At 40.4% G+C, this 24807-nt stretch overlaps 1 protein-coding gene across 3 annotated transcripts in view; it reads right to left on the reverse strand.

Annotated features, from left to right (window-relative positions):
• Positions 1-24807, reverse strand: part of MGAT5 (alpha-1,6-mannosylglycoprotein 6-beta-N-acetylglucosaminyltransferase) — a 245542-nt gene that overhangs the window by 18836 nt on the left and 201899 nt on the right. Inside the window, exons 12-16 of one of the 3 annotated variants that reach the window (XM_054043735.1) lie at positions 23139-23288; positions 13112-13258; positions 7978-8094; positions 7080-7154; positions 441-605 (exon numbers count right to left, since the gene is read on the reverse strand). In XM_054043735.1, the coding sequence (XP_053899710.1) occupies positions 549-605; positions 7080-7154; positions 7978-8094; positions 13112-13258; positions 23139-23288 (546 nt within the window). In that variant the 3' untranslated portion in view covers positions 441-548. Of the gene's footprint in view, positions 1-440; positions 606-832; positions 964-7079; positions 7155-7977; positions 8095-13111; positions 13259-23138; positions 23289-24807 lie in introns of those variants that run through there. The other 2 variants (XM_054043736.1, XM_054043734.1) reach the window with 2 other exon arrangements.

Consider the following 24807-nt stretch of genomic DNA (forward strand, 5'->3'; position numbering starts at 1 on the left):
TCCGCTGCGGTGGGATGGTTGTTTCAACGGAGCCTGTCACCCCTCCTGATAGGGACTGTGTGTATGGGGTGGTCTATGTGACTTTGTGGCAGGGGGAGGACGGTTACAGATCCCCTGCTGTGTGGCTCTGTGATCCTGCCTAAGGACCGCCGCTTAAGATCTGTAACTGCCCTCCCCTGCCACAAAGTCACAGAGCAACCCACCCCCCACCACATAACATGAAAACAACCTCCCAGACTAACCAGGGTAACTAGTCACTGCATCACTGCACTATGTATGTGCCCTGCTGCTGTGCCTGCCCCCGACTATATACCCTGCCAAAGGTGACTGTCCTGTCGAATTACCAACCCCCTATCCCCCCCTCCTCCAAAAGAACATGATGGAAACAGTAGTTAACAGAAACGTATTTTTTATTATCAACCAAACATGGAACTGGGAACGTGAAACTTGGACGGGGGCTTGTGTCAGGCGGGAAGGAAAGAACTTGTCAAATTTTGGGGAATGAGAGCCTTCTGCTGCTCGAGCTCTCTGCAGGGGTGGAGTGAGAGTTAGCAGGGACTCTGCCGCCTCTCCTTCTGTGCACTTTGGGTGAGGGGAGTATGGGACTTGGTGGCGGGGGAGGGCGGTTAGAGATGGACTGCAGCGGGGCTCTGTCCTCCTGCCTCCGTTCCTGCAGAACATCCACAAGGCGCCGGAGCGTGTCCGTTTGCTCCCTCATTAGTCCAAGCAGGGTTTGAGTCGCCTGCTGGTCTTCCTGACGCCACCTCTCCTCCCGATCCATGTTGGCTTGGTGCATTCGGGTCAAGTTCTCCCGCCACTGGGTCTGCTGTGCTGCCTGGGCTCTGGAGCAGGCTATAAGCTCCGAGAACATGTCCTCCCGTGTCCTCTTCTTCTTATGCCTAATCCGCGCTAGCCTCTGGGAGTGTGATGACAGGCTAGGTTGTGAGACAGTCGCAGATGGGGCTGTGGGAATGGGAAAAAGGGAGTGAATTCCTCAGAAAGATAAATGTAGTTGTGAACAAAGAACATAGTCTTTCTCTGTGAACAAGACCATGCACAGCACCTATCACATGCGCACTCAGCACAAGGTCGAATTCTCGGCCTTCGCATTCAGTGCCTGGGGTCTTCTACAGCACATTTGAGAAGCCTCTCAGGAGAACGGAATTTCTGTTGCAGGCAGACATGGTAAGCCGTAGACTTGTGGCAGCTTAAAACTTTAATATTAGCAATGGCCTCATTTCACATTGAAATCAATGTCGGTCCCTGCTGCCAGCAATTCGGCAAGCAGGAAGTCTGCTCCTGTCCCACACCCTCGCGGCTGTCCCCGGGAACGATCCCTTTCGGCTGCCCCTCTCCCGCCTCCACCGCGTGGCTGCAAACCAGCGGTTACAGTTCTGTAAAGGAACGGCAAAGCAGTCCCAACACTAACATTCCCCTACCTCATTCAAAGCAGGTCATCATGAGCGACATCACCCTCATGAGGATCTCTGACAGCGAGAAAGAGAGAATGCTCCGGGAAAGCCTGCAAAGACCAGGGCCGTATGCCGCCATGCTGTGCAGAGCAATGATTCCAGAGTACTTGATAGTCTCGTGGCGTGGCAACGTGTCCTACTACGGAGGACCCAATAAGGCCGCTCTCCCCAAGAACCTAATGCAGCGGATTTCCAATTACCTCCAGGAGAGCTTCCTCGAGATGTCACAGGAGGATTTCTGCTCCATCCCCGGACATATAGACCGCATTTTACTGTAGCTGCTGTAGCAGTGACTAACCAGTAGAGCGGCTTGGGCAGGACAATCATGCAAAACCGGACATTGCTAGATTTTTTTTCAATAGTTGCACTGCCCATGACTGAACCGTTAAGCTAATCAAACTAATCATGAGAAACCCATTTTTAAAATTGTTAATATTCCTGTTCTGTTACAAATAAATGTTTAGATTTTTACAACACTTACTGGCTGATCCTTCCCCAGATTCTGTGTCCGGGGTAACGGCTGGGGAGGGTTGGTAGGGGATCTCTGTAAGGGTGATGAAGAGATCCTGGCTGTCGGGGAAATCAGCGTTGTGAGCGCTGTCGACTGCCTCATCCTCCTCATCTCCTTCCTCATCTTCCCCGTCCGCTAACATGTCCGAGGATCCAGCCGTGGACACTATCCCATCCTCAGAGTCCACGGTCACTGGTGGGGTAGTGGTGGCGGCCGCACCGAGGATGGAATGCAGTGCCTCGTAGAAACGGGATGTCTGGGGATGGGATCCGGAGCGTCCGTTTGCCTCTTTGGTCTTCTGGTAGCCTTGTCTCAGCTCCTTGATTTTCACGCGGCACTGCGTTACATCCCGGCTGTATCCTCTCTCTGCCATGTCTTTAGAGATCTTCTCGTAGATCTTTGCATTCCGTCTTTTGGATCGCAGCTCGGAAAGCACGGACTCATCGCCCCACACAGCGATGAGATCCAAGACTTCCCGATCAGTCCATGCTGGGGCCCTCTTTCTGTTCTGAGATTGCACGGCCATCACTGCTGGAGAGCTCTGCATCGTTGCCAGTGCTGCTGAGCTCGCCACGATGTCCAGACAGGAAATGAGATTCAAACTGGCCAGACAGGAAAAGGAATTCAAATTCAAATTTTCCCGGGGCTTTTCCTGTGTGGCAGTTCAGAGCATCCGAGCTCGTACTGCTGTCCAGAGCGTCAACAGAGTGGTGCACTGTGGGATAGCTCCCGGAGCTATTAGCGTCGATTTCCATCCACACCTAGCCTAATTCGACATGGCCATGTCGAATTTAGCGCTACTCCCCTCGTCGGGGAGGAGTACAGAAGTCGAATTAAAGAGACCTCTATGTCGAACTAAATACCTTCGCGGTGTGGACGGGTGCAGGGTTAATTCGATGTAACGGCGCTAACTTCGACATAAACGCCTAGTGTAGACCAGGCCTTAAACACTGTATGGACATGAGAATCATTCCGATAACCAGGATTTCAGATAAACATGGTACTTCATATAGTTGCTTTGGGGATTTCATAACTTTTTTTTTCATTAACTGAAGCAACATGGTATACACAAGTGGTTAGTCTAAATGCTTTACACATAAAATGTGACTGTCACTATGAGCAAAAATGATTTTGACAAAAATTGAAAAGAAAAGTAATTATTTCTCTGCAACAATAGCTACTCATTTAGTACTAAATGAATAAGTTATTATTAATGGCTGGAATTCACTTTCTCATTCAGTGGTTTAGTTCATTTTGTAACCATGAGAGCGAGCAATTTTACATTAAAAAAAAGGTTTTTGACTAATTTACAAGCTCATTTTGGTATCCCATAATTTAATTTTGAATTATGACTGGTTAACATTAATTTAGCTTTAATGCAGGCACCATGCTTTTAGAAAGACCTTGCTCTACCATTTGTCCTTTGGTCCCCATGCTTACTCACTTCATTTTACAAATATACAATTAAACAATAATTAGGGGGAGGGAGGAAATCCAGGTCAGAAAAAAAGATCAAGAGTGGTACAAGAGATTTTAGTTATAGATACACACTGCATCAACCAAAGAGGAATATTTATAGAACTAGACCTAACGCTTTGGAATATCCACACCAAAAACTAAGTAAAGCAAAGAGAAGAGCTTTCTAGTTACAGGAAGATCTTCCCTGTAGGTCATGCCACTTCCCCCCGTTTACATTTAACAGTTTATCTGCCACTTGGCTCTCATCACTTTCCCTCTTTGGATCCCTCCAATTTATCTCTCTCGCCCACCAAGTCAATATTTTAAAACTCATATCCTCATCTATTGAGACTCCACACACCCCTGCCTACCATCCCAATCCCTCCCACTTTGCTCTCTTTGGGTATGTCTACACAGCAAAGAAAACTTGTGGCTGGCCTGTGCCAGTGGACTCAGGCTTGCAGGGCTCGGACAGTGGGGCTGTTTCATTGCTGTATAGGCTTCCAGTCCAAGCCCAGAAATCTATGCAGCAATGAAACAGCACCAGAGCCCGAGCCTAGCTCGGCTGGCATGGGCCTGATGGGGGTTTTTCTTTGCTGTATAGACACACCCTTTGAGCCTTAAAGCTTCTTTGTTTCCATCTTCCACTCGTCTTTCATGCTTTCTTCCTTAACATATAATATGGCCGGAACAACCTCCCTGTGCCACAGTGTGGCACCCATCTTCATTTAAATTCCCCATAAATCCCTCATCTTCTGCAAGGCCCATGAATACTAACCAACATCAGCAGTACCAACTGGTACCAAAATTATTAGCCAATAGTATTTATTTTAAGAGAATCCATATTTATGCTAAAGTGAACCACTTTTCCCAGCAACTCCTATACTACAATAAATTAAAAACTGCGTGTAAGCTTTTGTTACTGGCGCAGAGATAAAGTCATATTTTGATGAGGTTTGTGAAAATAATAAGAAACTGATATAATTGTTGCTAAAAACTCAGTACAAATGTCCAGTGATCTCGGATAGCGATGCAGGTTGCATGGGAGTAGAAATATTAGAGGAGGGGTAGGCAACCTATGGCACGTGTGCCGAAGGCGGCACGCTAGCTGATTTTCAATGGCACTCACACTGCCCGGGTCCTGGCCACCGGTCCGGGAGGCTCTGCATTTTAATTTAATTTTAAATGAAGCTTCTTAAACATTTTTAAAACCTTATTTACTTTACATACAACAATAGTTTAGTTATATATTATAGACTTATAGAAAGAGACCTTATAAAAACTTTAAAATGTATTACTGGCACGCAAAACCTTAAATTAGAGTGAATAAATGAAGACTCGGCACACCACTTCTAAAAGGTTGCTGACCCCTGTATTAGAGTAAGAATGACGCAAGCTGATTTTGGGGAGTTTGCGCTCATAGTAACACCCTAAAATACAATGAATGCTGAAGAGTATATGTATTTCTGGAGCAGTCCATGCTATTGATCGATGAAGTGATAAAGTAGTTAACTCTTACCTTTCTGAATTGTGATAATTGATCTTTGACTAACACTCATGGGTTAATGCATTTGGTTAATTGTGATTAATTGACACCTTATTAATAAAGCTCCACCACCTTTAAGAACATAACTGAGGTTATTTTAACAGGTGTTCTAAGCTATTACCATCCTCTAGGGATTCCAACAAATTTTTGTGTTATCTTTTTCTCTTTCACGCTGTAATTTCCTTAGTATAGGGACTGTGTCGATTTTTTGCCTTGTACAATGCACCAGGCACCCTGCCAATGTTGAACAAATACATAAATAATAGTAATATTCTATCATTCTGGTAGCAGTAACAGCAACACTTTCCGGCAGTCAGAGCCAAACACAATTAATTGAATTAATATGTATTGTTTGTATCGCTGTAGTGCCTGGTAGATGCCAGGGCCCCATGATGCTAGGCTCTGGGTCCCTGCCCTGAAGAGCCTACATATACCCATCACTCAGATATCACTTTGAATATCTATTGAATAATAAGCTAAATTTTTCTGTATTAATGAAAACTACTGTCAATCACAGTTAACTCATCCAGGAGAATCAAACGCAGCATAGACATTTTAATCAACACAGCAACAAAGACAATGAAGTGTTTATTGGCAGTAAATCGGAAATAGCTATGTACTAGTTAATTTATTCTTTTGCACTTCCAGTTTTAAAAATACAATTACAGTGCATTGGGGAGCTATGCCGCAAAATAAAAAACAGAACAAACGAAAGCACTGTCTGTAAACCTCTCTCTCAGCCCACACCCACCTTAACAACCCGAAGAAATGGGAAGGGGTGGGGGGGTTGTTTGCTGGGCTTTGTAGTATGCCTGGAAGGTTAAATCTGGGCACTGGTGAACCAAGGGGAGAGCAAGTTCCAAAATTAAAGTCCCCTCACACAGCCCTGCCAGCAGCTCCCTCTTGTTTATATTGAGGGAGCTCCAGCTCAAGTCCTTCTGCTAATCTCAACCGCGACAGTATTTCATGGGGAGTGAGGCATCTCTCTCAGGTCTCAAACTATTTAAGGATTTATAGTTAAAACCAACACACTGAATTCACCCAGAAGTTAAGACTAAATGTAATTACAACTGTGTCAAGCCTTTGAGGAGGAATGGTACCCATTCCCCGTCTCCACAAACAGTATCAGAATATTTATGTAGTATTCCATGATGCAAAGACTTTTAAAATATAGAAATAAAACCAAATGGGCTCTTAAAAGAAGCTACTTTTACATGAAAGATTGCTTTGCTTGTGATAGCAGTAGTATCAATACTTCTCACCTCTACGTGACCTTTCCTCTTAGGATCTCAGAGTTCTTTACAAACATTGCAACACCCTTGCAACATAGATAAGTACTATTTTATCCATTTGGAAGAGGGGTATATTGAGTCACAAACTTGAGTGAGTTACCCAAGGTCAGTGCCAAACCAGGAACAGAACCCAGTAGCCCTGACTAGAGCTGGATGAACACTGATTCTTCAGTTTGGTGGCAGTTCCAGAGGGGTTAGGGGGCAGAATTAGGTTTGGGTTGAACCAAAATCTGAAAATTTTCAGTTTTTTTGGTGAATTGAAAAAGTTTCTATCATGTCTGTTCCAAAGTGAAGACCTGAACTTGAGTCTCCCACATCCTAGGTGAATGTCCTAACCATTGGACTAAAGTTTATAAGGGGAAGCATCAGCAGCACTTCCCCTCTCTTTCCTCCTCTAGCCGTCTTATGAATGACTGAAAATATTCATGGCAAAGTCACAAATAGTTTTGGTTTGACTGAAACTGCGTTTTTTTGCCGAATAAACTATTTGTCTGAAAAATTTTGCCCAAATCTAGTCCTGACACCCAGTACCCTTCGCTAACTGCTAGACCACATTGATGTGGTTTCTTTTTGTCGTTCACCACACCATCATAGCAGTAGAATGGCTGCCAGAAGACCTGAGCTAAGCCACAAGCCCTGAGACCTGATTTGCAGAGTTGGACCTTTGCACCCATGAGGGTCCATCCAAACTTTTAAAAAAAGTAATTCCAAGAATGAACAGTTTTAATATTAAGGCACCCTTTAAAATAGAAAGACTGCACTTAAGAGAGGTTTATTTCATCAACATTGAAAGGTCATACCTGCTTTTCAATGAATGCATTCATCCTTTGTAGCATCCCCTCACATGTAAATTCATAGGGCAAATAAGGTTCAATCTGTTGAAACAGTACAGTGTGTTTAGATTAGAATTTTTAAGGAATCATTTTACTGCAAGCGTCCCTGTGATGTGTGTGATGTTAGCAGCCTGTGTACTGTTTAATACATTATAGCTTTTGTAGTAAACGTACTCATTAACAAATCACCATTTTACACAGCCCACAGATGAAACTGATTTTTGCTTCCTCAAAGGCAATTCTAAAATTAATCAGTGTTTGTCTTTGAGGAGATGTTAAATGAGGGAAATTAAGAGTTTATTGAGCAGTGGCAGAGACTCTACTGGCTCTCATAGCTGCCTGTTGTAATTCTGTTTAATTGAAATAGTACGAAGGAAAATATGATTCTATAATTAGATGCTCTTTGAAAATGTTTTCAGATGTCTTTTGATTTTTTTATTCCTTACATTAAAAGCTCAGAATGTAAATGCAAAAATATCGTCATAGCTTCCCTGTTATAGCTAATTAATGGGTTCAACTGAGCTAAGCATAGGGCAACTGATTTACTAAATGCACAAAAAACTTACAAAGACTCAATAACAAATCTAGTAACTTGGACTCTGTGACTCATCCTTTATGCTTATACGCATGCTTAGTTTTATTCATGTGAGCAAAGTTAAGCACATGTGTAGGATCTAGTACTAAACCCTGATGCTCAGATACCACATATACATCACACAGTGATGGGTGTGGCATCAGACCTCAAAAGGACAGAACCTTCCAGACTGCAGCACTCAATTCTATTAATGAAATTAACATTTTGAGGCACTCTGCACAGCAGTAGCTCAGACACCAAGTACTGATTACAAACAGAATAAATATTAACCTTTTGATTCAAAATTGCTTTCACTGCGTTCTCCACCTCAGAAGGATCATTGATGTTCACAGTCCAGACATGAGGCTTCCCAATGTAAACCTCAGCATAAGGATGCTGAGATGTCAACTGAAAAAGAAAATCAATATACTGGTAAAAAGCAAGGGTCAAGATCTCTTTCCTGGCCCCCTTCACTTGGTTTGGATCTCAGGATATAATACATATAGATAATGCAATAACAGAGCTGGAATATAAAGATAACTTAATTTCTCTTTTACCTCTGTTTTAGGTTTTCTATATTTTCCCCATTAAATCTTGTGGGTGAACTTGGTGCATATAAAATGCACTGGATTGATAAGTATGGGGACCAATGACCTCTAATTTATCCACACAACAGGTACAGCATAGGTAACAAGCAGTGGAGCTTCCCTATCTCGCTTTATGTACCAACCTCTCCCATTTTATCTCTATATTCTGCTCTTGCTCTCTGGGTGATTTCATTTACTTCTTTGAGATCAGCTAACACATCTGGATGAACTACTCCCAAATCTCCTTTTCTATCCAGAGCCTTTATCCATTCCTGCATCTCTCCCCATCTCAGGCATCTCTTGAAAATCTTTCCATCCCTTCAAGATGAAATGTCAGTATCTTTCCATCCAAACCCTCTCTTCTCCCTCTTTTTCTCTCACAAATGTGAGAAATGCACGATTATTACTGTGCACATTTGATTCTGATTTTCTATTCTCAGACTGCTAGCAAGGTTACCAATTAGTGCTTATTACAATATTGATGATACTATTGCCATGCAGATATACATCCTTGGGGAACTGGACTATCAAACTCATTTTATAACCCTCACATATAACCATTGTCCTGGGAAAGGGTAAAATATCTTCGCTTGGACCGACCCAGCTAGGTATTTTCTCTCCCAATTGGTGGTCCAGTCATTATCTTCATTCCTTTGAAACTGTGTACCTGATGCTGTTCTATCTGTGTCGTTGTTTTACCTTTCCTGCTTGGTTTTTGATAACCTGTTTACAGCCTCATTTGATTTAACCCCATGCATTTGGGCAGGCAGAAATACAAAATTGAACAGGGAAACATAGTTACACATAATATTCATATAAAAATAAAGACATTTTCCCCAGTTCATCACATCTACTAGCCTTGGGCGGTCTGAACCCATGACCTAGAGGTGAAAGGCTCTACATACTATTAATTGTTCCCCATGTCATCCAATCCTCCATGTTCAAAAGTTCTAAGCTCATACGCAGATGGCACAATTAAGACTTTGATCACCCAGAACAAACCCTGACTCTCTCCTGAAAATGAGACTGAATGTCACCTCCAATGTGCATTTTAGAACCTAATTGACATCTTGCTCACTGCTTGCTAGAAAACAAAATAAATTAAAAAAATATCAGCCAGGTCAAACCAGAACAATAAGTCACTTGGCATCAATTAGACCATGGCCAGAACTGACAGTTTGGCACGGAAAGAGATTGCAATGACATCATGGTATCACAGAAGTTAAGAGATGTGCAAGAATGCATACTGAAAGGAAGAACAGGTTAAAAATGTACAAGAGAGAAGTGTGTCCTCACACTGGCCTGAAAAGGAATGCCTTTTAAATAACATAATACCCCAACATAAGAAAACTGCAAGCAAAGTATTTAAACAACTGCCTCTTCATGTATTACGAGATTTTCTCCCCTTTTGTGTTCAAGTACTTTCACTGAGCAAAACATTTTTTTTTACATATACTTAAAAGTCATTCTTCTTAGATAAAGTAACTATTGAACTCCTTGCTGAAGCAAATGCAAAGCAGCAAGGCAGTACAAGCAAACAATTTTCACAAAACATTTGCCTCCTGTTCTATATTTCTGAGCACAGGAAGCCAGCATTTTTTGGAGACCTATATTAACATTTTATGATATTGTAAAAGTGAACATTCACATAAAAATAAAGGTAAAATTTAAAGGTTACGTCAAAGTGGAAATAAGCCAAAATTGGATTGAAATAACATAGGCCAGATTTGGTCTATGAGCTTCACGGAGGCTGATGCCTTGCTTCTACAGAGGCCCAGTGAACTCAGTGGGGATGCACATAGAGCTCACTGGAGGACTAGTGCCTTAGTAAGATTAAGAAGATTTTTGAGGAAGACCCACAGATTACATGATCTGTCTATATAAGCCGTATCCTAGTGCACCATGCTCCACCCCATCATCATCTTTTCAGTTCCTCCTGAAAACCCAATCCCTCCACGAAATCCGCATATACAGCTAACCTCAGTATCATACTGTTACCACTACTGTTTAAAAGTGATATATATTTAAAAACTCAGGTTATCAAAATTTCCTGGGCATTCACATCTGAATTTTAGATTGTATAAGCTACTGGGGGCAGAGAATATGCCTTTATTAATAAGTTGTATGGCAATGAACATAATAATATTGCTTAAGTGCTAACATTATTTGCATTATGTTTCAAAATGTGATTTTTTCCCCCCCAAGTATGTAAATATAATGATTAAACTTCACACAGCTTCAGGAGTTATACTGGAGATCATGGGTTTGTTATACACTTCAGAATGGCAGGCAGCACATTAAGTCAGGCCTGGTTTTGAAGCCTTGATATCAACAGCGAATCAACCAGCAATGTTCCACTGAGTGCCAGCTCTTGTGAGGATGTGTTCGGTAGAAATTTTAAGAATACTGTCCTGATGCTGAAATAATGTGACTGGCCAGAGGTGAAGGTCGTAGTCATTCTTGGGGCCCTTCTGCTGCATAGAAATAGAGGCGGTCAGAAACCTAACATTTTCCCCCTGTAAGAGATTTTGAACAAAAAGCTTCCATTTGAATTTTTTTGGGTAGAAAAGTTTGTTTTCCCATGGGAAATTTTGAATCAACATGTTCATTTAATTTAAACATATAAAGTTGTTGTGTGTCACTTTCTGGGTTTCAGAAAACAAAAAAGAAACGGCACTAAGTTGAAATGAAAACTTTTGTTTTGTGTTGATGTTTCTTTTCAAAATGTCTTTTCAGGTTTTTGAAACAAAAAAGTAGCAAAAATTTTACACCAAAACAAAATGTCCATTCAACACAAATATTTTCCTCTCAAATTTTCCTACAAAAAAACAACAACAACAAAAAATTCAGTTCAGACAAAACTATTTTTTGGTAGGAAAAATTTCCTCACAATTTTTTTTTTTGACCAGCTCTACCTAAACTGAGAGAAAAAACACAGTAACTGTAGTGATATTTCTGCCAAGTAAATATTAAGGATTATCATCTTTAAAGTGCTTTATGAACGTTAATTAATTCTCAGCACTCCTGCGGGCTTTTTTTTTCCACTGTAGAGGTGAAAACACTGAGATATACAGTTACCACCACCTTCCCTAAATCCAAAGTCTCACAAAGGGGATTAGAATTCATATGTACCTGTCTCCCATTCCTTTTTTTTGATCACTCGATCAGGCACTACTGTCTCAAGAGTAGGTAAATGGACTAAAAAGTAGAATCAGCATTCATAGTTATTGGCTACACTTGTGTTCTACACGAAGGTTTACAAAAATTAAAATCACTAGTAATCTGAACATTATATAGAGACCAAAGCAATTCTTTTTATTAATGCTGTAGCAGGCTGGCAGTGTTTGGCTAACAGGGCATGGCATTTCAAGTAGTGTTGATTCTGCCAGTAAAGGGTTAAATGGGTTATGGTGATTTACTGGGAAGGTGACTGGTTATTGCTCTTGGACATAAGAGACCTAGAAGTGGCTTTCTGGAGAGAGATGATCCAAAAGGACCAAGCAGTCCTGAGCAGAAAAACCCTACAAGAAGCCAAACCTGGGAAGAAGATTTTTTTAATCTCTTCCATTTTTTAATTGCCATTTTCTCTATTTAATTATTGTTTTCTTTGTTAATAAAGTCAAGCTGTAGGAAAGGGGTGAATTTGGACTACTATATCGATTGTATTTGTAGAAAAGATTGAGAACAGTGCACAAAACCTTGCTCACAAACCCTTTGGCACAGGCAACCTATGTTACTAAATATTAAATATTAATTAAAATAAGAAATGGTAGAAATGCATCACTCATCAACCAACTGGCATGAGTTCAATGTGCAGTTCATCTAGCTGAACCACCATCTGCGAGCAGATCAATGCTATCATGCAAGCTGTTCCCTATCTACATATTCCCTTTTAGATCAGCAAGATAATTCTACATTTGTTTAACATACACAATACTTATTTAAAGACAATTCAAAGTTGCAAGCAATAGTGTGTGTTAACCAATGTCAGGCCAAGAAAAAAATGACTAGATAAATGCTAAATGTTTTCAGTATGTTATAGGCCTAACTTTACCCATACACAGATATGCTGCAATTATAACACGATGAACAATAATATTCAGTAAATCCTTGCATGGAAGGTCAGTTTGTTTGGTCTTCTCCTTTTCCCTTCAGGGTAACAAAATATTCTGGATGCTTTGGAGACTTGTAGTTTGCTTTTCCTGTTCACTCCTCAAAAATTGGTTTGGCTCTCCAAGTGTCTTTACAGTCAAATACACACAGTTCATTGCTAGTGTTACTACTAGGGCTAAACAGAATAGTAAGTACAACATTCATATTTATTTGAACAAGGATGCACTTATTTCCCAGTGATGCTCATTTCCTTAAGAGAAGAAGTCACAGGGATCTCAACTGAGGTTTCCCCTGGATAGAAAATCAGATCTTGAAGTGAAACTTGTATATATGGTCTGTCAAAAATAATTAGAAGAATGTAGATATACATGGACACAGAGTTATAGCTTAGAAGTACTTGATGGGTTTCATTATTTTATTATCATAGTGCCTAGTTATAACATAATTGTGGTCTTACATAGGACTAATCATACCACAATTCTGGCCACTGCTATGTTAAGGCAAAAGGACAAACTGCTCTGTCTGCAGTAAATTATGCACCTTAGTTTGACATTCTGTTTTTTTATTGTAATATTACAAAGAAAGCAGTTATTTGCAATAAAATTTTTGTTGTTGTACAATCCTCAAAAAGAAAACCATTACAGTACAAACAGTATCAGCAACTTAGACGTATCACAGCCCCAATACTTTGCAATGTTAGAAACATCAGTGCTAGTAAAGCTTACCTCTCGGAGTGTTGGCTTGCCTTTGAAAAAGTCTGTATTTTTGCTGCTTTTCGGTGGGTTAAATTTTAGATTTAGAAAAGCACATCCATTAGCTATAGCCTCTAGGGGAGCAGGCCCTTCATATGGAAATCCAAGTCCAACAAACAACTGCAAAATAGAAAAGATATATCACCTAGCATCCATTAATTTTGTTTCCCTTTAGAAGGCACTAAAAACTCAGTGTTAAGCTAAAATAAACAATGAGAAAGATTTTAAATGTACAAGCCTTCAAAATATGTCCCCATAACAGTTTGAAAGGAATTGGGTAACATTCCTGACAGAACTTTTAAATAAAGTTTCATGCTAAATGTTGCTAAGGATTTGGCTGTTCTCCCTCCCTCTCTGCAAAACTAAGAGAGTAATGGAATGTCCTGGAAAACACGTCTAACAATAATCTCCCTGTAAGGGGCTGGAGAGAAAACTATGGCAATCCACTCTAAATTAAACAGAAGGTTTTTCATGAAACTGATGGAACAACAGTCCCTTTCAGTTATGTTTTGGGAAAAAAGACATTTGCTGGTTTGATTACAGTTCAAACAAAACTGCTAGAGCTCTCTGGTAGACCAGTAGGTACAGGTTTTACAACAGTTACATCACTGACTAGCTATGCCACTTTATTTTTTCCCCTGACTAACTTAGTAGTTTTGCCAATATAAACATACTCAGGCCAAATTGAACAAGCCTTCTGATAAACAGTACATGGCAGCAAACTTCAGTTAAAGACACACTACTCAGCAACAGCACTGCAGTGACAAGCCAACAATTCAATTCCTCCATTCTAAACTGAAGGGGGAAAGGCATCAGTGCTTACTCTTACTGCCAGCATACAGTACGTTATAATAAAGACAGTTATTGGGCAACAGAAAATCCAACTGAAAAACATTTAACATTTTGTCACAAAGAAGTCACATCCTTGTGCAACAGCTATTTAGAAGCACTCTCTTTCCCCGCCCTGACACCTGAGAAAATTGAATTAAATAATGTCTCTTTTTATTTTCTTTAATTTAAAATTAGCATACAATGTTGGTTTAAAAGCTCTGAGCTATGATAGCTACAGCTGCCACAAATCTCTAAACACCACCATTGAATAGATCCACGCATACGCTAGTTTCAACTACTGCCTACTAGATCTAAGGCTCATGGCTATTAGAATTATGCATTCAAGACATGACATCTCTCTTTAGCAAACTCAGATACTCCCCATTAAAATTTTTACTTCAAGGGAAAATGAACTCTTGAATTAAAAAAATTCTAAGTGACTATAGTCAGAAGCCTATTTCAGGCTACATATAAAAACAGTTTAATGTAATTTGAAGCTTAAATTTGTAATATCAGCCCTGTTGTAGATAGGCATTGCCGCATTAGGTCTTTAATCTGTTCTAGCCTCTGGCATTAGCAGTTTAACATTATGAGCTGACTGGCTCTAAAAAAGAAATCCATAGAACAGCTTGAAACGTTAACGTCCCTCCCCAACTTTGAGAACACTGAATCTCTGTGCAATCATAGAATCACAGGGTTATAAAGGACTGCAAGGGTCATCTAGTCTAACCCCCCTGCCAAGATGCAGGATTTGTTACGTATAAACCATCCAAGGCAGATGGCTATCCAGCCTCCTTTTGAAAACCTCCAGTGAAGAAGCTTTCACAACCTCCTGAAGCAGTGTCTTCCATTTTCCTGCTGTTTTTACAGTTAGGAAGTTTTTCCTGAGATTTAATCTAAATCTGCTATGCTGTAGTTTGAACCCATTGCCTCTTGTCATGGCCTCTGTGGAGATGCACAGGTGAAAGATGGGAGGCTCAGAAACAGATATTTCCTTCTGTGAAACCTTTGCTTTTTCTGATGTGGCTATGATCAGTCTATCAGGGATGGTCTAGACAGTATTTGGTCCTGCCATGCGGGCAGGGGACTGGACTCTATGACCTCTCGAGGTCCCTTCCACTCCTATAATCTATGAATCTATGTCCTCTCAGAGGGAAGGAATTGGATGGGGCGGGATCTCTGGGATGTCTGAGACTTGCAGAATTTTCTCTTGTATGTAGGAGCATAGATACAAAGAGAACACACAGTCGCTCTAGAATCCTTCAGTGTTCATGGAGACTCGCCCATACTATCTGCAAACAACTTAGGTCCATCAAAAGGAAGGCCCTCAACTGTACTCTGAACTTTCTTTGGGAAACTGCAGAGCCAGAGCCAAGAAGCTCTTCTCATCACCACCACTGTAGCGATCCAACTGGTGGTAGTATCAGTGGCATCGATGGAGGCTTGCAGGGTTGTCCTGGCAAATAGTTGGCCCTCCTCAACAATTGCCTGGAACTGCTCTCTGTGTTCCGCTGGCAGACGGTTGATGAACGAGGTTAACTTGTTATAATTGACATGATTGTATTTTGCGAAAGCCCAATAATTGGCAATTTTAAACTGTAGGGAGGCTGAGGAGTAAGACTTTCTCACTAGTAGGTCCAGGCATTTGTGGTCTTTGTCCTGAGTCCTGGATTTAGCGTGGTGCTGCCTACCACTTTCATTCACCGCATCCACTACCAAGGAGTCAGGTGAGGGATGGGAAAATAAAAACTCCAAATCCTTTGCTGGAACATAATACTTCTTGTCCACTCTTTTCCCCATCGGCAGAATAGAATCTGGGGTGTGCCAGATGATCTTTGCTGGATCTAGAAGAGCCCCATTGACAGGTAAAGCTATGTGGACCAATAAGGGTGAGTGAAGGATGTCAAGCAGCTTATGATGAGACTCTCTAACCTCCTTGAGGGGAATCCGCAAGGAGTCTCTGTCCCTTTTGACCAGGTCCTAGAAGGATTTAAAATCAACCACCAGGGATCAGGAGATGAACAGGAGATGTTGGCCATAGGGTGGAGATTTCTTCAGTGGTTCTAAGATTGCTCAAAGAATTTCTCTGGAGGATCAAATCTACTAGAGGAAATAGGTGATGCCGGTTGTTCCTCTCTATGATGGGTACTAGATGCTCTGGGGAGGGCAGGGAGCATGTGGCTCTGTGGGCTGCCCCTCTCTGCTGGCACTGCCCCTGCAGTTCTCCCAACCAATGGTGCTTGCAGGCAGAAGCAGCATGCAGAGGGAGACCCCTATCCCCACACCTCTGGTACCATGCTGGCCGCTTCCCGGAGCAGCATGGGGCCTGGGTAGACAGGAAGTCTGCTTTAGCGGCAGCCACACTGCACCGCCGGAGATCGCAATCGACTGGGAGATCCTCTAGGATTGACCGGTTGGTGACCATTGTATTAGCCCATTACTGTAAATACCATAATAATTTAGAAAAACTCAGGCATGCAGACTTTGCAAATAACGGCAAAAATGAAATCAAAAATAGATTTTTACTTTGTTAATACAGTTAATGTTTTGTATTTATTGAGCTAGATGAAGATGAATATTTAAGAATGTATTTGGTATTTACCAGATCACACCCCAAATGTTACAGTTCCAAAGCTTTGTGTCTTTCTCTCTCATTAATATCCTTTGCTTACCTAGAAAGTTTAATCTATTCTCTGGCACTGATAGGTTTATCACCATTTGTGTGTGCATCAATACTGAACTATTTTAGAATACATTCTATTCTGAACTGCAGAAAGAGAGATGGCCCAGAGCTGAGAGGCACACAACAATGGAGTGTTACTCAGATACATTTTTCTCACACACATGAAAAGCTCACTGGATAAGCACAGTCCTCTTGTAAATGAGAGAAACACCTTTAGAATAGGTTCCCTCCACTGTGAAATTCATGGAACCAAAAATATAGCACTGTGCTCCCAATAAGCTTCTTTTAACTATACTGCTGTGTAAACCACAGCATGAGAAAGTTAATAAGTCTGCTTGCTTAACATTCCTACACAATAGCTGAACAGGATTTCTGTTTTAGAGATGGTTACACTCTGCAGCCAAATGTTAACAAGACACTTCTTACGTTATTACAGCTGTCTGGAAACTGGAATTTCTATTCTGCAGGAAATTTCTCATTTCTAAAAAAAATTAGTTCGGAATCAGATGAAAAGTTGGAGTCATGAAATTTTCCACATTGAGGGTGGAGTGGACGTGAGAGATGCATGATGAACATTTTCAAAGAATTCTGTTTGGAAGAACAAAAATTGAATTTAAAAAAAAAAATTCCAGTCTGAACTCCCCAACTGCCTTCCTGGCAGCCCGGGGAGTCCAGGAGCCTGGGTTAGGCAGGAAAGCTTTGACAGAATCCCCCTGTTCCCAGCGGAACATTTTCATTTCGTCCAATCAGCATTTTCCAATGGGAAACTGTTCAGTCAGAAAATGTGAGGTCTAGCTGTTGTTATGCACTACATCAACCACACACTTAAGCTAGCCATTTTATAAGTTCTCCCTATTTGAAAAATGCCTCTTTTGAAAGGCATTTTCAAATTCTGATCTATAAACTGCACAATACAGTGGCAGCTTCAAGCTTAGTTGCTAACTAATAACTATTTCAGATGTTTCAACCATATATTTCGGGCTTGCAAAGCAGTGATCGAAAATCACAATTTAGTGGCCAGCAAGTTAAAGAAGTATGGACTGGATGAATGGATTATAAGGTGGATAGAAAGTTGGCTAGATTGTCAGGCTCAACGGGTAGTGATCAATGGCTTGATGTCTAATTGGCAGCCGGTATCAATCGGAGTGCCCCAGGGGTTGGTCCTGGGGTTGGTTTTATTCAACATCTTTACTAATGATCTGGATGATGGGATGAATTGCACCCTCAGCAAGTTTGCAGATGACACTAAATTGGGGGGAGAGGTAGATACACTGGAGGGTAGGGATAGGGTCCAGAGTGACCTAGACAAATTGGAGGATTGGGCCAAAAGAAATCTGATAAGGTTCAACAAGGACACGTGCAGAGTCCTGCACTTAGGAAGGAAGAATCCCATGCACCACTACAGGCTGGGGATCGACTGGCTAAGCAGCAGTTCTGCAGAAAAGGACCTGGGGATTACAGTGGATGAGAAGCTGGATATGAGTCAGCAGTGTGCCCTCATTGCCAAGAAGGCCAACGGCATATTGGGCTGTATTACTAGGAGCATTGCCAGCAGATTGAGGGAAGTGATTATTCCCCTCTATTCAGCACTGGTGAGGCCACACTTGGAGTATTGCATCCAGTTTTGGGCCCCCCACTACAGAAAGGAGAAGACAAATTGGAGAGGCCAGTGGAGGGCAACGAAAATGATCGGAGTCTGGGCCACATGACTTACGAGGAGAGGCTGAGGGAAGTGCGGTTATTTAGTCTGCAGAAAAGAAGAGTGAGTGGGGATTTGATAGCAGCCTTCAACTACCTAAAGGAGGGTTCCAAAGAGGATAGAGCTCAGCTGTTCTCAGTGGTGGCAGATGACAGAACAAGAAGCAATGGTCTCAAGTTGCAGTGAAGGAGGTCTAGATTGGATATTAGGAAAAACTATTTCATTAGGAGGTTGGTGAAGCACTGGAATGGATTACCTAGGGAGGTGGTGGAATCTCCATCCTTAGAGGTTTTTAAGGACCAGCTTGACAGAGCCTTGGCTGGGATGATTTAGTTGGTGTTGGTCCTGCTTTGAGCAGGGGGTTGGACTAGATGACCTCCTGAGGTCTCTACCAGCCCTAATATTTGATGATTCTATGGTTCTTGGAACATGTTGCAGAAATTGGATCTAGTTTGAGATGGAAAATTTTTTGAGGGTGCTCCATACTGACAGATTTGTGGGCATCTGTATTTTGTGATGGACTTAATTATAATTTGTACTGATCTCTGACTTTTCAAGGACAGAATCTTTGTTTGAGGCTTTGCACTAACTGGGAAGTACAATACTGGAGTTCACAGCAATGAAAGAATGTGGTTGGCCCTTTATGTCTCAAAACTTATGCTTAAAAATGGAACTTTTGAAGGTGAAAGTGTCTCTGAAGGTTTATTATTATTATTTTAGAGGCAAAGCTGAAAAAATAGCAGGTTTATGCTTGAAGCTGCAATTGAACATATAGATGCCAGCTTCACCATTGGCTATAGCAGTCATCAATCAAGTGCTTTTGGTGTCCTGACTATACACTATGATCTAGTGAACGGAGAAACATAACTGAACCATTAACAATTTGCTAGACCATTTTATGCAGGTATTGCACAAGAAGGGAGGAGGAGGAGTGGCTTCTTCCTGTGCCTACACTTAAATAGGATTCGAGACACAACGAGGGAATGTGCACATGCATGTTATAAGATTTGTTAAATTACCAGATCATGTCTTTTAGGATATATTGCTTTTGGGGGAAATACTGTTCTCACTGTCCTTTAGCAATGCAATGTTAGAATGTGCGGTTTCCATGATTAACTTGATACAAACAAGCCAACCCACCAAGATGCAACAAACCAGCTGATGCAGATACAAGTGAATAGTCAAAGTGAAGGTGTTTTATAATCATGTCAAGCTATTTTCTCCTGCCCTGCAGGAAAGCCATGAACAAAATATTCAAATGCACAGTCACAGTGAACACTAACAGCAAATACTAGTGGAGGACTAATTTAGTATTGTGATCAGATCACATACAGACTTCAAGTCAGGTGACCAGTCACTGTATTACTGATGATATACTAATCATAGATTTTTTTTATTCAAATCTGACTACTTTATAAATCTCATTCCCGCTCTCAATCTCAGAGATTTTTTTTTATTAAAGCAAGTGTAAAGCTAAATATATCAGAGTGACTAAATGTTAGACATACTAAAAAAATAAGAGAAATGACAACCCACGGCATAATAGCCCATAAAAGAATCAACAAGCGATCTCATTTGGTCATGACATCAGCAAGACATTTCATTTTGATTCACTTGAGAATGAGACAAGACCCTAAACATTGGAACAAGATCTGATGTCTTAGCTACCTGTCATCTTTTTTATTTTTTTTTTTATTTTTTCTGTGTTAGCCTGGCTATGTACAAGCAAGCAAATCCTTTGTTTAAGAGAGCTTTGATAATTAATTATCAAATAAACATTATGGAAAAATATTTGAAAAATGTCACTAATATGAATTTAAAGATCTAATTTAAAGAAGCAAAGATTATAGTTGAAGAGATTATTTAAAAGCAGATGTAACAGGCTAGCATTTCAATAGCGGTCTCAAGAACCTACAGCTGCTAAACACCATCATTTGAGAAATATAGCAAACTCTCAAAACTACAGTGTCAGGGAAGAATCAAAGCATAGCAATAATGTGGAAACCCTTTCAAACTCTCACAAACCCTTGTAGATTTTTGTAAGCTGCAATGCAGGGATCCAACATTTTTAAAGACTTCAATACTTTGGCACAATGATAGTGACATTTTATATTACTTCTTTTATCCAGACAGATCTCATGAGCACTTTACAAACGATAGTGCCTTCCATTTAATTCAGTCACTAATCAATCTGATCAATGTAATTTGGATCAAAATATCAGAAGTCAAATCATATAAAAACAAAACCCAACTCCCACCTTTTATTTTGACAGTACTAGGCTATCATTATTGGATGATTCAATAATAGCTATGTAAAATTGCTTAATAATGAAAACTAGGATTTTAGTGTAATACAAGTAAAAAGGAGCCCTAGGAAGACTCATGTTACTGAAGAATGATTAGAGGTAAAAACTTAGTTATAAGAAGTCATAAACAGTATCGTGTGTTACGCAAATAGTGATAAGCATCCTGGAAGTTAAATAAGCAGCTGAACGTGATTTCTGTTTTAACCAGTAAAGAGAACAAATTTAACTGGAGAGATTTACGCTCAGGTTATTATTAAAATGTCAATATTTACCCACAGTGGAATCCATGATTAACCCAATAATTTCAAATTCTAAATGCAGGGGAAAGCTGTGGTGATCTCAGGTACATCTGTGTGGCAAATATACGTACATGCTGACTTTTTAAATGGTAACGTTGTGTGTGTATGCAGAAAGTACACAAACATAGTGGTTGTCTTTAAAAAAAAAGTCAGTTTTCCCATAGCCACTGCACAGAAATGCAAGGCTACCGCTGTTTTCCCCTATACTTTGAATAGGAGATCTCTGTGATAAACTGCATAGCATGACTGAAAGGAGCTTACTTTTTTAATGGCTTCTGTTGTAACAATGCACAGCAACAAATCAACAATGGGGAAAAAAGTGGAAAGGCTCCATAGGGGTAAAAAGTGAGGTGGCAAAGTTTGCAGATGATACTAAACTGCTCAAGATAGTTAAGGCCAAAGCAGACTGTGAAGAACTTCAAAAAGATCTCACAAAACTAAGTGATTGGGCAACAAAATGGCAAATGAAATTTAATGTGGATAAATGTAAAGTAATGCACCTTGGAAAAAATAACCCCAACTATACATACAATATGATGGGGGCTAATTTAGGTACAACGAATCAGGAAAAAGATCTTGGAGTCATTGTGGATAGTTCTCTGAAGATGTCCACGCAGTGTGCAGAGGTGGTCAAAAAAGCAAACAGGATGTTAGGAATCATTAAAAAGGGGCTAGAGAATAAGACAGAGAATATATTATTGCCCTTATACAAATTGATGGTACGCCCACATCTTGAATACTGCATACAGATGTGGTCTCCTCATCTCAAAAAAGATATACTGGCACTAGAAAAGGTTCAGAGAAGGGCAACTAAAATGATTAGGGGTTTGGAACGGGTCCCATATGAGGAGAGATTAGAGGCTAGAACTTCTCAGCTTGGAAAAGAGGAGACTAAGTAGGGATATGATAGAGGTATATAAAATCATGAGTGATGTGGAGAAACTAGATAAGGAAAAGTTATTTACTTATTCCCATAATACTAGAACTAGGGGTCACCAAATGAAATGAATAGGCAGCAGGTTTAAAACAAATAAAAGGAAGTTCTTCTTCACACAGCGCACAATCAACTTGAGGAACTCTTTACCTGAGGAGGTTGTGAAGGCTAGGACTATAACAGCGTTTAAAAGAGAACTGGATAAATTCATGGGCGTTAAGTCCATTAATGGCTATTAGCCAGGATGGGTAAGGAATGGTGTCCCTAGACTCTGTTTGTCAGAGGGTGGAGATGGATGGCAGGAGAGAGATCACTTGATCATTACCTGTTAGGTTCACTTCCTGTGGGGAACCTGGCATTGGCCACTGTTGGTACACAGGATACTGGGCTAGATGGACCTTTGGTCTGACCCAGTACAGCCGTTCTTATACATTCCATTTTGCAAATTTAAAATCACAAAACATTTTCTTCACAAACCCACTGACTGAAAATTATACATTTTATTTGAGCCTGATCCACTAACAAGTTTCTATGCTTCAAATTATCCTCCTAAAAAATTGTTTATTATATCCTGCATAAACCTGTCCAAGGGTAAGGGAATTGAATGGCAAATTGGAAAAAAGTGTTCTAACTTCTGGGAGAAAGTTTATTTAAATGTGTACACTGCTCTTATCTTAACTTTAGTTCAAATACAGACCATGGGACCATAGGCAAAAAAACGCTTTAAAAGTCTCTCTCTGCGCTCACGTGGAGCTGCGGAAGTAACTGAATGGAGAATTAAATGCTTTTTATCACTATAGAGGGATGTGACTCTAGGTTAAAGTCATTGGTAGGGCAGTGTACTGCAGTGCAGTTGTCAGATAGCACCTAGCTTTTAAATTGTGGATTTAAAAATGAACTAAATTCTCACAGATGATAATCTCTTTGCTCTGCTTATCGGTTACAAAAAAGGAAAAATGAGTTTAATGATATTTTGAAACTGGTTTTAAGAAGTCTCTCCTAGGCCGGATGGCATGAGCTAAGTTTTCTATAAGTGGCTGCCAGTTTGTCAAGCACATGCACAGCTGTTAGGGCATTCTTAGGTGCTTGTACATACCCAAAGGCCAGGTTAAATTCCCTTTTATTTGGCTTTGTGTTTCTAAAGCCCCTTAATGCAGGTGTCAGCTAATGGCAAGATGGCATTTGAGTTCAAGTACAGTAATTCTTTAGTGGTTTTAGTGTTTTTTTCCCTCTTGGCAATAAACTTACTTTTGTTTCTCTCAGCAGAAACTGCAAATCTCTCCCACTAAGGATGCCATGGTTTTTCACGTAGCTGGGCATATGGACAGTACTTGTCCCGTGGACGGTTCCATGGACTTCCATGTAGGTATGAATGATGTCCAAATAAGCCTTCTTATCCTATAAAATGAAACAAAATTCGTTTTAGTCTTTACAAACAAACTAAGAAGTGATGCTGTCCCAATCAGAACTGGTTATCTACCTAAACAACGTCCCAAAGCCCTAAATGAAAGGTCAGTGGTTCTCATCTTTCATAACCACATCTTTGACATAAGACTTGATAGTGTATTATATGATTAGCGTTTTAAAGTCTTAATTTATAAAAGTTTTGTGCTAGTTTGCAATACAGACAGCCCTGCTCCTGTTCCACAGAACTCAATGGGAAAATTGTTATTAATTTCAAGGGGGCACAACCAGGCCCTCAATACACGTTTACAAGACAGAAGTTTAATTGAAAACATTTCTACACATAATACACTCAATTTTGTAACTCACACTTACTCCACTTTCATTGGACTACTTATGCAAGTGGTCACCACTTTTGCCCAGTCATGCAAACAGGAGTTGCACAGTTTGGCCTAAAAACAATAGCTTTCTGCAAACTGGTTAGAAGAGTTGTTGAGGTATTTCTGTCATGAACTCAATATAATTGGCCTTGGCTCATCCTCACTGTGAAGAAAGGAGTTGTTAATCTTATCTCACTAATGCCAAGCCCCTGCTTTCTCTCAAGATTTGGACATAAGCCTCCACATAGTCTAGTCCTAACACCAAGAAACAAATGTCTTGACTCTTTGGTGGCAGGACAATTTCTAGGCTTGTATTTTCTACCCTACTTGATTTGTCATAGGCAACCCATACACACCATTATTTGACAGCTATGTATGAGAAAGTTGGCCAACGGTGATATTGAAGTTCTCTCAAAGGGGAAGTAGATTAGGAAAATCCTATTACTTGGAAGCCTGGGGCAACAAGACACAAAGCCTAGACAAGTGAAATTTTATAATTTACTGCTTACCAAAAACGGACGTACATTAAGTATTCAGTGTAGCCAACCTGAGGCTTGAAAGTAAAAGATGGTTTCTAGCTTTAGCTTCCTCTGTGGTTTGGTAACACTTGCAGGGAAGTGGACAACTTGCTTTTTCACAGCCTCCCCCATTGCTAAATTTCTCTGATCAGCCAGTTGTTCCCACACTACATTTTAGGAAGAATGCACTGGCTAATTATTATTTATGTCAACAAAAATATTGAGAGAACCAAACTTTCTTGTCTGATAACCAAAGCCAAGATCCAGATTGTCCTTGCACACATCAACTTATGAAAAAGGCTTTCGTAGTCTGGCGGATGGAAAAAGGCAGCGATGAAGGAGCTATCCAACTCTGGCAGCTGCTGATTAGTCTCTACAAAACCTTAAAGCCACAGAAAATACTGTATAAGCCACAAGATAGTTAATTCAAAGGCTATCTAGACAATAATCATAATTAAGTACAGTTAAGTACTACTTCCTACAATCCCAACAACTCAAAAATATTTCATTAGGATTAGGGACAGGGAAAGACAGAGAGTATAATGAATAAACTCACTTGAGAGAAAGGTTTCACACAGCATATTACAGTAAATGAAACAGCAAAACAGAATTTAC

The sequence above is a fragment of the Malaclemys terrapin genome, chromosome 11 (assembly GCF_027887155.1).
Source record: "Malaclemys terrapin pileata isolate rMalTer1 chromosome 11, rMalTer1.hap1, whole genome shotgun sequence".
NCBI classification, from domain to species: Eukaryota; Metazoa; Chordata; order Testudines; family Emydidae; genus Malaclemys; species Malaclemys terrapin.